The following is a 14,747-nucleotide window of genomic DNA, read 5'->3' as shown; positions in this document are numbered from 1 at the left end:
GCAGTCCTGCAGGGCTCTGCATGTCCAGGCCTGGGTCTTATGTTACAGTTGAAGAAACTTATCACATGTTGCAATTTAAAGCTTACATGTTGCAAATTTGCTTAAATTGGTCCCCAGTATCCCCATTTTCTTTGGCGTCCTAGTAGGACCAAAGAGCAGTTCTACATAACTCTGGGGATTCTTGAAAATGCAAAAATCAGAGCAGTGCACATCACAGTGAAAGCTGGACATCCCCGCGTGCAGAAAAGGACCCTAATGGCTCACATGATGATCAGGTGGGTAAATGACCCACCCATTCACATCATGAGTCACCCATTAACACCAATTGACCCATTAACGCCATGACTCTTGTGACCCTAACGGCTCATATAGCTGGACGGGTCAATGATCCTGCAAGAGGATAAATGCCTGGGACTCCCACCAGACAGTCAGAACTGAGGAAGCCTCTTGGATGAGAGGCCAAACGTCTTCCAGAACCACAAGCAAGTCCAGCTGTCTCGACACTAGACACAGAACTGTTTAGCAATTTCTATTTTTTCATATTCTTGGCCTCGTGTGAAACGGTGTATGAACAAGTAACAAAGCAGTGTTAGTTTATCTTGTCTTGTGATGAGTGAGAGGCGGCAGCAGCAGCAGAGATGCAGCCCATCACCAGGATGACCGCAGCCACCGCAGCAAAGGGAGGAAGACAGCGAAGGAGGGTGGGAGGATGGAAGGGAGGGAGGGAGGAAGGGCGGATGAGGAGGAGCAGGGAGCAGCAGCACTGCCTAAAGCCATGTCCCATGTATCCATGAACACAGGGAGCGGAGGGAGAACAGAAGATGCACCGTAAGAGGAATTTAGGGATTTATTCTGTGTTCAGTGTCTGCTCTGTAAAAGCATGGCAGGTCTTATAGAAAGAGGAGGGCGAGAAACATGAGAAATGAGACTTGGGGGAGGCAGGAGAATTACTGTCGCACCTCAAACTCCTCCGACTTAGACCCACTTTTTCTTTCTCCATCCTGCATACTGACATCGTTAAAGCCATTAGTTCTACTGCATCAGGTGAATTACGATGTGTGAATGTGTGTACCTGTTGAAACTGTGTGTGTGGATGTAGGTGTGCGTGCGTGTGTGTGCGTGTGTGTGTGTGTGTGTGGATGTTTACGCTTGCCTTACTGCATCTGTTTGAAATGGCACTTCAACACGCATGACTGTAACACTGGAGGGTGATTGAGCAAGTTTTCACCATATTGTTAAAATGAAGTGTGTGTGTGTGTGTGTGTGTGTGTGTGTGTCTCAGTCCAGCTGTCTCAGAATTAGTCACGCTGTATTTTTCAGATGTTCTCTCTGCTGCATGTTAAGCTCTATTGAAACACCTAAAACAATCGTCTGTCTGTCTGTCAGTACTCAGAATGTGTCTTGCAGAATAACTTTGTTCTTTTATTTATAAATTAAACCTAAAAATCTCAAATACTGATTTTTATCAATGAATCATTATCAGTTGGCCTTTTTGAAATGAGTCTTTTTGAGGATTTTGAGATGGCATGTACATCTGAATTACAGCAATGCTACTGATGTTATTAAAATAATGCACATGCAGTACACACATCTAAACACAGAGTGGCAGTATCATTGTTTATGGATTCATAGATGCACCAACACTTCAGCCATAAAAACTGCAGTTTAAGGGGCATGTCAGATTGATTCACAGTGCCACATAAACCCACTGTGCAGAGCTGCAGAACTGCTACATTGTGCTGACCTGTGTGCTCATCCCAGCCACGGGTCAAGTAGAGAGAGAGAGAGAGAGAGAGAGAGAGAGAGAGAGAGAGAGTGTGTGCGCGTGTGTGTGCGTGTGTGTGTGTGTGTGTGTGTGTGTGCGTGCATGTGTCTGCATTTAAATGTTCAGAGGATTGAGTGCAATTCCCTCGTGAAGCTGGGAAACTCTGAACATGGCTGACTGAACAGATAACCATATGGGGCATGACTGTCTGCCAAATGCAGCCTACATGACGCACACATGCAGAGCTGATACCATCAGCTGTCAGACAGTATCTCGGTCTAAAGAAAACATCTGTCATTTCCACTAATTTGACTCTTTAAATTAACAGTTAATGTGGTGGCAGTTCATTAAAGCTGGACTGAATGTTGCAATGAGTCCAGGAGGCAGATAATGATATTCACATTTGAGAGTATCATTTAGATATTTTATTACATTTTACAAAGTTCTCTCTGGTGGACAATCAACACCAATCAAAGCTTGTACCAATGCCAAAACATATGTCAATTCTGTACTGCAGTTTCCTGTTTCTTATCAGCTGACTTTGACCCCATACTGGTATAAAGTACTTGTGATAAGGTGATATCAGCCAACATGTCAGTGATACAGTGTAATAAAATCAAGACTGACAGCAAAATGTGCTGATGTGTCAGAAATCTGCGTCCTCTAGCCGTGTGTAAAAGCCACTGATACTGATTTGTTGACACGCACCACCATCACCCCTTTGTCTGTCCAATCATCATCATCCAGCTCAACATTACTGTCCACTAACCCACACAGAATTACAGTTAATGAATACAGGCTGTCTGTGTGTGTGTGTGTGTGTGTGTGTGTGTGTGTGTGTGTGTGTGTGTCCATGTGTAGACTACAATGTAATCTTGGCCAGTTTAAAAAGAAAAAAGCCGTCTGTGAGCCTAAGGAGGGCAGAACACCAACTTCTGTAGAAGTCAAGGTGACCTGCTGCTGGAGAGAAATGGGAGTTGAGGATTATGTCAGCACACACAGATCCCTGTATTTCCAATACCTGCCATCAATTACAAATACAACTGCTGAGTCAAATAGAGGGGATTTGCTTGTTCTCGCCAGCAGCCATCATACCTGTAATTTACTGTTTTATCCACATGTCCCACTCAATTCACATGACTGCCACCCTATGAGTCTTTCACATTTCACCTTCTACCAATCAAGGTTAAATTTCTGCCTCCATTCTTTGTCTCCACCTAGTCTGCCTCGCTCACTTTCTTGCTTCCCTTACGTCTCTAAATTTACTTTGCCACCCACCCCGACATCACTCCCTCATTTTCCATCTCTACATCACTTCACTTTCCCTCCCTGCCTCCCCTCCGCTCCCTCCCTCCTTTTGGTTAGCCTCATTCAGAATAAGGCTTTTGTGATTGGCTAGTATTTATATCAACTAGGTCCCAGTGCCACCTGGGACAATGGTCTCCAGTCAGATCCAGGTCACAGCAGGCAGAACCATTCTTCGGCTCTGCGAGGATCAGTCCAGTCCAGTCCAGTCCAGTCCATCTGCCACACAAGCCAGCTTCACAGACAGACATAGTTACTGCACCAACTCACCCACTGGCATCACACACAGGTAGGTAGGCACATACACGTACATCAGCAGGTGCTGCATCACTGCTCTCGTTTGCCTCACACATACAAACACACACACACACACACACACACACACACACACACACACACACATACACTCACAGGTAGATAGTAAGAGAGCTGGCTGACTGCGCTAACCTGCATCATGCACACAGGTGAATATTCACACAAAGCTTACCTCTGAGCCCAGGAGGACCTTTGTTACAGTGACATCGGTTTGCACAGCAGATGACAGCACTGGCAGTGATGCTGAAAGACAGATAAAGGTAAGTGGATGGAGCTGTAACCTTCATGCTTGAGAGTAGTGTAAGATACAAGTACAGTAAATCATATGTACACTATTATGATGTCAAAATGTCAATTACAAAGAATTTATGGAGTGACAGTGAAATGAAAGCAGTATTTTGTAGTGATGGATGGAATCACTGGTAGTACATGTGCCTTCACACTTAACTACAAATGCTCATTTAACACAAAGGCTGCACTTTAACAGGTTGAGACCTTTCACCGTAGGTAAATAAATTATAGGGCTCAGATGCAACAATTGGCTCTCCAAATGTGGGCTGCTTTAACCCGGTGCTGGTACCCACTCACCATCAGTGTTTCACAGTTACTAGAGTAGTTTACACAGGATTACCGGGAGATAATCCACTTAAAGCATTTACAGACATGAGTCGCCATCTGTCTGCATTTAACACAGCGAGCGAGCCGTCAGCACCGGCTGACTGCAAACAAACAACACTTGTACGGTAAGACGAAGGTGTCGGGAACTGTGTGAGAAAATGCTACATAGCAGCCATCATGGCACACCAGCTAAGTGTTGTCACCCAACGGCTTTCGCGACCTTTAAACTGCGCGCGCACTCCGGCCAGGTTGGTGAGATTTGCTGCCTTCAAATGCAGTCGTAAACTCCCTCCCACTATACTGCATTTCGTGTGTCAGTTTTAGTCATGGTTATCATCGAGGCTAAAGGCACACATTTTCTTTACGTTACGGTGTACTGTAGGGCTACGGTGAAGCGAGGACAAAACACACCAGCCACCATATTGAGTTTAAATTATGCTAATTAACTTACCAACTCGGGTAAACAAAACGTAAACATTCAATTGGATGCATAATGCCAAGGAATTAACAACAAAACTAGCTCTACTAAACTGTTTTTTTTTTTTTTAATGAAATATGCTCATTTCCCCCTGAGATATTTAGCTACCATGTCCAGGTGCTCTTTAGTGGCTCATTTTCCGACAGCACTCGAAAGCAGCGGTTGCCCAGAGGACTTTGCTCCGGCAAACGACTTAATTGTCACTAGCTTTCTAACGAGTACGCCCGATGGCTAAGTTTTGTGTTTTTGACGGTGCTGACAATCGTTAACTCTCCAGTTTCGCAGTAAGTGTCAAATGAGCCTGAAATTTGTTGATTTTACTTGTGGCACTGATCGCTGCAAGTCCCGAATAAGCTACTTTATAGTTTGTCTCTGCAGTAATCTGCATTAATGACACGTTCGGTCGTGCCAGTTCACCTGAGTGGATGTGTCGTGCTTAACCTTTTCTCAAACCTCTTTTCCAGGAGACTCTTGCTGTGGCGATGGTGAATTAATATTTGAAGACCACCTGCTGACAATGAAGTTTCCACACCAAGAGTCTGCTTTTGTCACCTGCTATCATCAAACAAATGCAGTAACCTCTTCAAACACCAGCTCTGTTACCCAGCATACTTACTACCTTATTGCTACCATTCCACTGTACCAGCAAATCCTCAAACATTAACTACCTGTGCAGTACCAGGTGCTTTCATTAACTGTGAAAAGCTTCTTCCTCAGCTCCTCCACAGTTTTCTCTCACTTCAGAGAACCTTCGTTCCCAAATGATGCGGTCGGACAGCAAAGGCCGAAGTGCCTCCCCTCACAGGATAACCTATAAGTCTGACTTCCATGCCATCAAATGTTCGTTTGACACTGGGACCACTCTACAACCAGGGACCAAAGCTGCTGCTGCTGCCCAGCGCTCTGCTGTGCACTCAACCAGGCTCCTATCCAGCCTGTCAGATCCCATAATGTCTCACACCAGCACCGGCACAGGCAGCAGAGGGAGGGTTCGCAGCACCAGGGGGACCAAGATCAGAGATAACATCTTCCTGCAAATGGACAGCCAGCAGCTGAAACAGGATGGCAGCCCAGTGCTGAGTTCTGGTTCCACGCCCCTCTTTTCTCCCCATAATCCGAGCCTACAACCCCAAACTTCACCTTTCTCTGGATCCAGACATTCAGTCGTCAGTTCCTCATCTGTCCAGAGCACTGTGGCTAACAGTTTTACTCCAGAATCTTCTCTGCAAGGTAAACAATCCAGATCAGAGGAGATAGCAGATATCGACAGAGCTGCTCTGGCTCAGAAGTTCTCTGTAACCCGGAGGTTATTTGAGACCAAGGTTACAGAAGTTGAAGGTGGTGGAGGGCAGGTTTCAAAAGGTATCACTGGCAGGGGAAGCAAGGGGATGGCAGATGGGAAAGGAGAAGAGGAAGAGGGGAGAGATGTCAGCCAGGTGGAAAAAGACAAAGAGGATAGCTTTGATAGAGACAAATCCATAAACCTACCCGTCATAAATATTTCCTCTCCAAAGCCTCCTGCACAGGCCTCGCTGACAAGGCACCCTAAATCTCCTGTATCAGGCAGCCCTAGTGAAGCATCTGACACATCTCCTTCCTATCTTGACAAACATGGCCAAACCACAGGATCACAAACAGAGGAAGAAAGGCCAGAAAGCGCAACCCTTGACCTCTGCTTAACCCCAGAGGAGCCAGTGAGGGCAGAACTAGTTGACTTAAAGAATGAGTCATCAGAAAGTGATGAGAATGAAGAGGAAAAGGGCCGGAAAGAGGCCGAAAACTGGCTTAAGGATGAGTGGAAAAATAATACAAAGAAAGTTGCAGGAGAAAGTGTGCAGGACCTAGTGGACGATGTTTTTGAAGGGCCCGACAAGGAAACCAGACCATGTATGCTGGAAAATGGGGTGGACATGGAAGCAGGAGACGGCAGGCCAGTCACTCCCTCAGAAGAATACCTGAGGGAGTTATCAGCCAGAATGTCATGTAAAAGAGAGACTAAGGATGACGGGAAAGGTGAAGGAGACAAGTATCGGCAGGTGAATGAACAGTGGGAGGGGCAGAGAAGACAGTTGATTGCACGGGCTGAGAAGTTGGCAGAAAAGGGGGAGTACGGGGAGAAAAAGACAGATGAAGGAGTGGAAGAAGGTGCTGTAAAGAAAGAGAGAGGCATGATGCAAGAGGAGGGTACTGACAAAGATACGTCGTACAGTGTGGGAAAGAGGAAAGTTGGAGGAGAAGAATGCAAACAAAGTCCAGAGAAGGACAGAAGTGAAAAGGCAGAGCTGCAAGAGGAGCATGTCATTGAGGAGGTCAAGCATGAGGAGTGCAGAGAGGATAGTGATGGAAAAGATCATGTAGGAGGAGGTAAAGAGGACCAGGCAGCATCCACAGCCGTCAGTGGGTTTGAGAACGAGGCCTTTGTGTACGAGCAGGAGTCCCAGTCTCATTCAGCGTCACCAAGACAGGGACGGGACAACTCTACAGCTGGAGGAAATCAGCTGTTATCGGAATACGAGGAAATTCCTGGTGTGCCTGAAGTGGCCGATCAGGAGGATGAGGATGCAGCGGAAGTTGTAAAGAGAAGGGTCAGGTTCTCCTCAGCACCAATCAAGGTAAGCAAACCTTTCAGAAGAACAAGTGCAGACTTTCAGCATTCATCATTCATTTCATTGACCGCTGCAGGTCGCTTGTCTCCGAATTCATGCATTTTGCAGGAGCTCCTCGTTGTAGATTTGTGTCGGTTAAAGCTGGTGTTTGAATCCATATAACAGAAGTGTCAGCCCAAAGCCTTGTCTCTAATCCATTAGAGGAGGAGGAAAGGCAAGATCCCACATGCTTCACTCTGTCAGCTCAGAGGTGCCTTGATATAACAACACAGAAAGCATTCCTGTGGGTGTGTGTGGCATTCATGGGGTTCAATTCATAACAAACTATATCTGTAGCGGTCAGTGTAATATGAAAGTTGAGTGTATTTCCTGAAATTTTTTGCAATCCTCTAATTATGCCTGTGCAGTTTGCTCAAGTCGTCCTGAGTCCCTCGTTCTGACACATTTGCCGACACAATCAGTGTTGTGTCAATAGCCGAGTCACTGGGCCTAAATGACGTTAGTGTAAGCACCAGCTGAGGCCGGACTTAAACTGTAAATTCAATGCTGCCTTTCAGGTGTACTGCACTTATTCCAACGCAGAGTACGACAGACACAATGAGGACATCGACCCCGTGTCCGCCTCAGCTGAGTATGAGCTGGAGAAGAGAGTGGATAGGATGGATGTCTTTCCAGTGGAGATAGAAAAGGGTGTGTATCCACGTGAGAAGCAAAAGAAAACCTGTAAGAAATCATCAATGCTGACATGTAACAGGTTAACAAGCAGAATTAACGATAATCTCAGCTTCCACTCTGTTCATTACATACTTTTCGCTTCTTCACAGTCCAACAGTCTTCTTCTGACTAATGTTGTAAGTTTGTGGATAAATTCCTAATTTCTTATACTTCTAGGCATCGACGGTCTGGGCATCAGTATCATAGGTATGGGTGTAGGCGCTGACCAGGGACTGGAAAAACTGGGAATCTTTGTCAAGACAGTCACTGAAGGAGGAGCAACACAGAGGGATGGGAGGTACATTTAACAACAGTTTCTCGTTAACTGGGGATTCAGTGTAGCTCTGATAAGATGAGATTTTGTTTTGTGTGTGCGCGTGTGTTAGAATTCAGGTGAACGACCAGATAGTGGATGTGGACGGGGTGAGTTTGGTTGGAGTCTCCCAGCTGTTCGCTGCCACAGTGCTCAAGAACACATCAGGCCTCGTCAGGTAAGTGGTCGTGTTTCAGTGTGATGTTGCTGTGCTGTTTATGTGCATTTCTGCTACTTTGGGCGAGCAGCAGAGTGTAAAGTCTTTCTCATTAGTGATGCAGAGGCTGATTGATTTTCAGTTTAAAAAAGAAAACTGTCCATCTGATCAGTAATAGACTCAGACTTCTAAATGCTTGTTACATAATTAAAGATATTTAAAGATGAAACAGTGGCAGAAAGATAAAAGTAATTTTTCTCCTCCCAAATGCTGTTTTTAAAGGACCATACTAGTGCTTTTGATCAACATCCAGGCAGTTCTAACCTATCAGCTGAAGCCTATAGTGTTTACATTGTCTGCCAGCTTTGCAGATTGAACACACCTGTAGATCACCTGAGATTGTAGGTTCAGATGCCAGCCGGCAAATCAATCCAAGCCAGAAATGACCACGTTAATTTCCACTTTAATACATCCATGTGAGCTTTTTCTTTGTCCCCTGAAAGATATTTTTTCAAAATAGGTGTCTTTAAACGCACCAACATTGAGAGAGTATTAAAAGCAGCTTCTGCTGCAGCTGCATTAGTGTGCGATGACCACAAACTGCAGAACACGATAGGCTGTTTAACACAGGAGTCATTTAGACACATCAGGAAAAGCATAGGTGGAACTAATAAAATGAATGATGGCTGAATTCCATTTAGCTGCTTCAGTTACAGGGTCCTGGTATTGTGCATGCTGGCTCACTGCCTCACATGCTATCATTAATTTAAGTAGTAACACCTGTGCTTTACTTGCTGACAAGTCGCAGGTTGTGGTCGAATAGTCTTTGTTGGGTGGGAACGTTCCAAACTGAGTGAAATGACCTGGAAGTGGCAGCCATGATAAGAGCTGTTTGAATTTTCTAGATGTTTAGGAAAGGTGTTTCAGTGCTTCCTTTCTTAACTCATTTAGCATAAGATAATCTGGACCATCCTTTACCAAAGGAACAGTGATAAGTCCCACAATTCTTTGCAGCAGCAACATTGAAAGTGACTCCAACAGACCCATGTCAGTAACACAAGTGCAGCGTAAAGGTGTCTTTTTTGATTATTTGAACAGACCCGAAATGTCTGCTGGGAAACAGGCTGGGGTGACGACTCCCAGCTTAGACTGATTTCTCTCTTTGGCTTCAGGTTTTTGATTGCCCGAGAGAAGGAGGGGGTGGAGAGCGAGGTGGCCCGACTGATCAATGAAAGCCTGGAAATGGATAAAACATCCGGGAAGGTTTGTTTTCTTAAACAAGAGTGCAGCTTCAGTCTTGTTAACTATTCCATACGGTTTGATTGTCCTGCTTTCTGTGTGTGTTTTTATATATGAAGAGCGGAACAGCGGGTGGAGATGAATATAATGACAGTAGCATGTCAGAGAGGGGCTCAGTGGCTGAGGAAGAGGAGGAAGACGAAGAGGAGGATGTGTCTGTTCTCTCCAGCTTGGACAACTACCAGCTCTGCCTCAAATACCAGCAGGTACGAACCAGTAAAGTAAAGAATATACACCAAACCAACTGTGGGATATCAGGTTAGGCTACATTAAAATGGATAATAGTGATGTTTAAGAATTTAAGATGCAGCTTAGTTTTATGTCCCTTGCTTGTACTGCGTCTCCTGTCGTGTGGGTCGTGACATACCAAAACAGATCCATGTATACTTGGTTTTCCATCCTGTCTGTCTTTGTAGCTTCAGTCAAAACTACGAAGCAGAGCCGCGCAGCTTCACCACGCTAGAGAGAAGGTAGGTCACTCAGCTGAGATTGAGATCTCTCTCTCACACACACACACACACACACACACACACACAAACCAATAACTGTACTCACATTAATACACTACCTTTGCATCCATATTTGGAACAGTCTGACCCATTTAACTGTGTATGAGATGGCTCGGTGTGGAGTTACTAGGGCACGGGCCGCGTTCCAACACTTCTCCGCGTCAGCCCTGCTTTTCTGCCGTTGCCTTGAAGTAATCACCGCTGTGACATAACTGGGTTGGCAAATGAAAATCTGGCTTTCTTCTGTCCCACTGTGTTAGATCAGTGAATACTTCATTTGTTGGATCAAAACTCTTGAAGTAAGAGGATTGAAGAAATATATATACAGCTTCTCCAACACTAAAAATAGTTCTTGAAACGTGTGACGTAACAACAAAGGGACTTTTTTTTCCCCCTTGTGCATATGCCACTTATCACATGCATTCATAAAAGTGTATATAATCTACTCTTTTACTGTATGTCTGCCAAGTTGAAGGCATGGGAGGAGCAGCAGGCCTGTTGGGAGAGCCAGAAGAATGAGTTGGAGCAAAGAGTGGAGGATGGAGAGGAGAAAGCTGACAAACTAGAGAAGTATAATACTACAGACTGTATACTGCATACATACCACAGATACGTATTTTGTCATATATGCAGATCTACCTCAAGGATGAAGTGGGAGCCGAAAGCCTGCGAATGGATAATCATTTTCAGAAACATTATGAAGACTATAATGATGGTTAAGAGGGTGTTAACGCCCCTCACTCTTTTTATCAGGTATTGGCAGGAGGCCCAGACACTGTGCAGGGTTGTGAGCCAGCGACTGGCTGATGCCCAGAGCCAATCAGAGAGCTTGGAGATCAAATACAGCAAGGCCAAGAGACTGGTCAGAGAATACCAGAGCAGGTATTGATCCAATCCATCCAATCTAGTTATTTCCCTGACAATGTGGAACATCTCTCCTAAATTACTGGGAGTGTATTTTGTTTGTAAACTGATAAAATTGTCCCACCCTCAGAGAGGAGGAGAGGGAGAAAAGAGAAGCTGATTTGAGGAGCGAAATGGAGGAGAAAGATAAGCTGCACAGAGAGACAGTTGAAAGACTGCAAATCCAGGTGAGAGGACACTTCTCAATCCCGTATGGATTTACTTTACCGAGCCTGCCATTCCTCTGTAGTCATTGTTTCACACTGTTTATCACAGATAGCACAGCTGGAGAGGAACGAGCCAGAAAGACAGAACCACTCTGTGGACTCTTCAGGCACAGGTAAGCAGCGAAATTACTGCCGTTACTGACGTCAAATCATTTTTATGGATTCACAGTGGGAAGAATTCAAAGCTTTTTGTGTTAGAATGATTCATTCCAGTCGGGAAAAAACGCTCTTGAATAAAAATGTACTTTTTGCGTGAGCAAAATGAGTTGTGTTGGTGTCTCAGGTCCAGACTGGTACATTCCAGTTCCCGATACAGGACGTCTAGACTCCAGCGCGCACATAGCCAGAGCTCAGCTGGCCCAGAAATCCAAGCGCCACCCACCCTCTCGAGACAAACTCAGAGAGAGCTTCAGAAAACAGGTAGGAGACAGCAAAACTGAAACTAAATTAGCTGCTTCCCGAAACTTAACGCACACGACCCCTTTTAGGAAGATGAAGCGCAGAAACAGCAGGAGAACCAGTCGCAGCCTGCTCCCACAGCGGCACAAAGGAGCAGCAGAAGTGACCTGTCCAGCACCTCGTCGCTCTCAGCCCTCAGTCCTCAGCCTCCCACCGGCTCCAACTCCACCCCTCCCATCTACATCACCCACACCGTCACTCCCTCTCCGTGCAAATCCTCCGCGTCCAGGAAGTCCAAAAGGAAATTTCCCGACTTCAGGTGCAGGATGTCTGTCTCATTTGTCTTAGATTTGGGATCATGATATTTTAAAGTATTTGTCTCGTAGTAATTTATTGATTCCCTCTCTGCTGTTGCAAATGTCTGCTCAGTTGCCACAGGGGCTGGCTGAGGGACACTGAACGGGCCATTTTGCTGCTGGTATACTTTTCCCTGATCCCCTTAATGATTATAATTTACTTGTTTGGTTTTTTTTAGTGGCCTTCGCAAGTCTCTCAGCAAAAAGAGAAGCGAGAAACACCGCAAAAGGTCTATAAACAACAGGTGAGACCTCAGCTGGGTTTAGGCCGAGTGATTAGTTGGTCTGATGCAGCGCTCCATCACTCTCCCTCTTGCTCAAATAGCCCGTACGTAGCCTGGAGGTGTGTGCTTCGAATTTTGAATAAGTCACCAACAGTGTCACCAGCAAAGCACCCCCACACCATCACACCTCCTCTTCCATGCTTCACGGTGGGAACCGTCCATTCACTATCTGTTCATCAAACACCATCTCTTCTTGTTGTCACTCCTTTGGTAGGGCTCTCTTTGCAGCAGATCGACCACCAAGGCCTGATTCCCACAGTTTGAAGAATCTAAAATCTAAAATATATGTAGCTGTATTTAGCACTTTTTTTGTTTAGTACCTAATTCCATGTGTTATTTCATCGTGTTGATGTCTTCAGTGCGAAGATATGATGTAGAAAATTCTAAAAATAGAGACAAAACATTGAGAGGGAGCGCATGTTGAGCTTTTGACTGGTTGTTTTGTAGCAGAGGGTCGTGTGGTGACCTGGTGGATGAGCCCGTTGGAGATTCTCCATCAGGCTCAGTCACCTCCATGCCTTCTTGCCTGCCCTTCCCCTGGTTTGGAGAGAGAGGGAGGGAGAAAGAGGAGCCTGAGAGAGGCAGGGAGAGACTTCGCTCCGTGTCCAGCAGCAGTTTACCGTACCTGACCACCACAGGAAGGCGAGATCGGGTAAGAAAAGCTGGACTGTGTGAATTTGCAAACGGCTCCATGGAGGCTACACAGGCTAACATGTAGTTGGATATAAATTAGGCTCTGTGCATGCCATCCTCTTCCTCTGTCTGACCTCTCTGATGTAGATCCTTTTTGATAAACACACGGGTTTGCATGCAGCACGTTATGCTCTGTATGTAGGCAGCCCTTTTCTCTCGCTTCCAGAGTATTGGCTCTCCAGTGTGCAGCTCCAGCATGGTGGGTCATGTCTCTGATCTGTCCCTCTCTGGACACTCTCACACTTTCACCTTTTCCTCCACTGAGGTGAGTCTTTCCTTCCCTTCCTTTTCCTTTTTCTTACTTCACCTGTAGCGCACTCCCTGTCCAATCGCTCTTTTTCCCAAGTCTACTCTCTTCTTTAATTACACTTTCCTCTCATTTCGTTCCTTCTCTCCCTCACTCTGTCTGCGTCTTGCGTATTGTCTCTGGTGTCCTGTCAGACGTTGGACGATGACCCAGTTCCCACGAATAACAACAACCAATGGCAAAGTCGACCTGTTTTGGAGTGGAACAACCAGCAGGTGTGTCTGTGGTTAATCGCCATGAGCATGGACCAGTACGCGTCTGAGTTCGCTGCCAGAGGTGTGGATGGGACGCAGCTGCTCAGCATGGACAGCGAGAAACTCAAGGTGAGCGGTTAAGATGAACCCACCCATTTTTTAATGTTGTATTCATATTGACTTATTTATTTTTTGATAGTTTTCTAGATATTCCAGATAAATGTGTATCTGAATTGAAGCTCTGAATGTTACTTCTGTTTGGAAATGCAATAAATGAAGTTGGGAAATAACTACTGCTAAATACAGACCAACCCATACAGGGTTTTTGAGGCCGGTACCAATATGAATATCAAGAGATTACAAAAGTTTGATATGGATATATTGGCTGAACTTTTAAACACAAGTCTATATAACAGAAATAAATGCTAGGATTCCTTTTTAGTGAGTTGTTACGAGGATCTGTATGGAGTTAAAAATCCACTTGTCTCAGTCGACATACATTATATGGTGATACTATTTAATCTGTGATAACATACAGTAAACCATGCTGATGTATACTGATAAATAACTGCTGTGTCTCTTATCTCCGCTGTCAGGCTCTGGGGGTGTACAGCCATCACGACCGCTCTGCCCTGAAGAAAAAGCTGAAGGAGATAAAGAAAAGTGAGGAGAAGGGACTGAGGAGAGAAGAGAAGAGGCTGAAAGAGGAAAAGGAGAAAGAGAAGAATGCAGTTTTGGAGAAAGAGAGCGAAGAAAAGGAGAAGGCGAGCATGGTGATGATGGAGAAACCAGTGAAAGAGGCCAGACGCAGTGGGAAGACCGTAAGAACCGAGTCACTCCTATAGAGGTGATGTCAGAGATGCACCACCAGCATGAGGGTGTGTTTGCAGAGTAACACGCTCAAAAATACACTTGAACCAGTCTGTATTTAGTAGATAGAAACACCTAGACCTACTGCACACATCCTCTGTCGTTCACGTCTTAATAGTTATCATGCAGGATCCTGAACACTGGCTCGTTTTAATAGACACAAAGATCTTTGGACCAGAGCAGACGTCGACTCCAGCACCAAAGTTCACTCTCACAGCAGACACGCATCTCTCACCGTGTATGTCAAGTGAAGTGTGGCAATTTACTGTTTAACACTGATGCTTTTTTTTTTAATCATGAACCTTAAATTATCCTTAGAATGATTTTAATATTTAATGATGGTATTTGCTGTAAATGCTTTTTTTATTTACGAATAAATAATGCTTTAAACTTCCTTCCTGATACCCTTTTTAGACTCATTAATTTATCCTTGAA

The 14,747-nt window shown here is 45.1% G+C and overlaps 1 protein-coding gene across 7 annotated transcripts; it reads left to right on the top strand.

Moving 5' to 3' along the window:
• The first annotated feature begins 3,234 nt into the window (after positions 1-3,234).
• LOC143328884 (uncharacterized) lies at positions 3,235-14,706 on the top strand. Of its 7 annotated transcripts, none has more exons than XM_076744325.1 (19): positions 3,235-3,645; positions 4,946-7,093; positions 7,645-7,777; positions 7,979-8,099; positions 8,188-8,292; positions 9,444-9,534; positions 9,630-9,776; positions 9,987-10,040; positions 10,549-10,649; positions 10,833-10,961; positions 11,074-11,170; positions 11,259-11,322; positions 11,493-11,629; positions 11,698-11,927; positions 12,144-12,209; positions 12,696-12,900; positions 13,108-13,206; positions 13,383-13,571; positions 14,039-14,706. In XM_076744325.1, exons 2-19 carry the CDS (start codon positions 5,243-5,245, stop codon positions 14,285-14,287), a joined length of 4,068 nt encoding a protein of 1,355 aa, XP_076600440.1. In that variant the 5' UTR covers positions 3,235-3,645; positions 4,946-5,242; the 3' UTR covers positions 14,288-14,706. The 7 variants fall into 7 exon arrangements, with proteins under 7 accessions (XP_076600440.1, XP_076600441.1, XP_076600436.1 ...); XM_076744326.1 differs by having other exon boundaries at positions 3,263-3,645; positions 12,699-12,900; positions 14,039-14,424; XM_076744321.1 differs by having other exon boundaries at positions 3,263-3,645; positions 10,549-10,961.
• The last annotated feature ends 41 nt before the right edge of the window (positions 14,707-14,747 follow it).

Source organism: Chaetodon auriga, chromosome 12 (genome assembly GCF_051107435.1).
Source record: "Chaetodon auriga isolate fChaAug3 chromosome 12, fChaAug3.hap1, whole genome shotgun sequence".
In the NCBI taxonomy this organism is placed as follows: domain Eukaryota; kingdom Metazoa; phylum Chordata; class Actinopteri; order Chaetodontiformes; family Chaetodontidae; genus Chaetodon; species Chaetodon auriga.
The sequence above is the reverse complement of the archived record's forward strand: the minus strand, read 5'-3'. Positions and strand labels throughout refer to the sequence as shown.

What these genes read in the sequence shown, in the direction of transcription:
- LOC143328884 (XM_076744321.1), top strand. Translation starts at nt 5,243, where the DNA reads ATGATGCGGTCGGACAGCAAAGGCCGAAGTGCCTCCCCTCACAGGATA. An exon ending in TTCACCACGCTAGAGAGAAG is followed by an intron (nt 10,041 to 10,548) that starts GTAGGTCACTCA and finishes ATGTCTGCCAAG; the next exon opens with TTGAAGGCATGGGAGGAGCA. An exon ending in TTGAAAGACTGCAAATCCAG is followed by an intron (nt 11,171 to 11,258) that starts GTGAGAGGACAC and finishes TGTTTATCACAG; the next exon opens with ATAGCACAGCTGGAGAGGAA.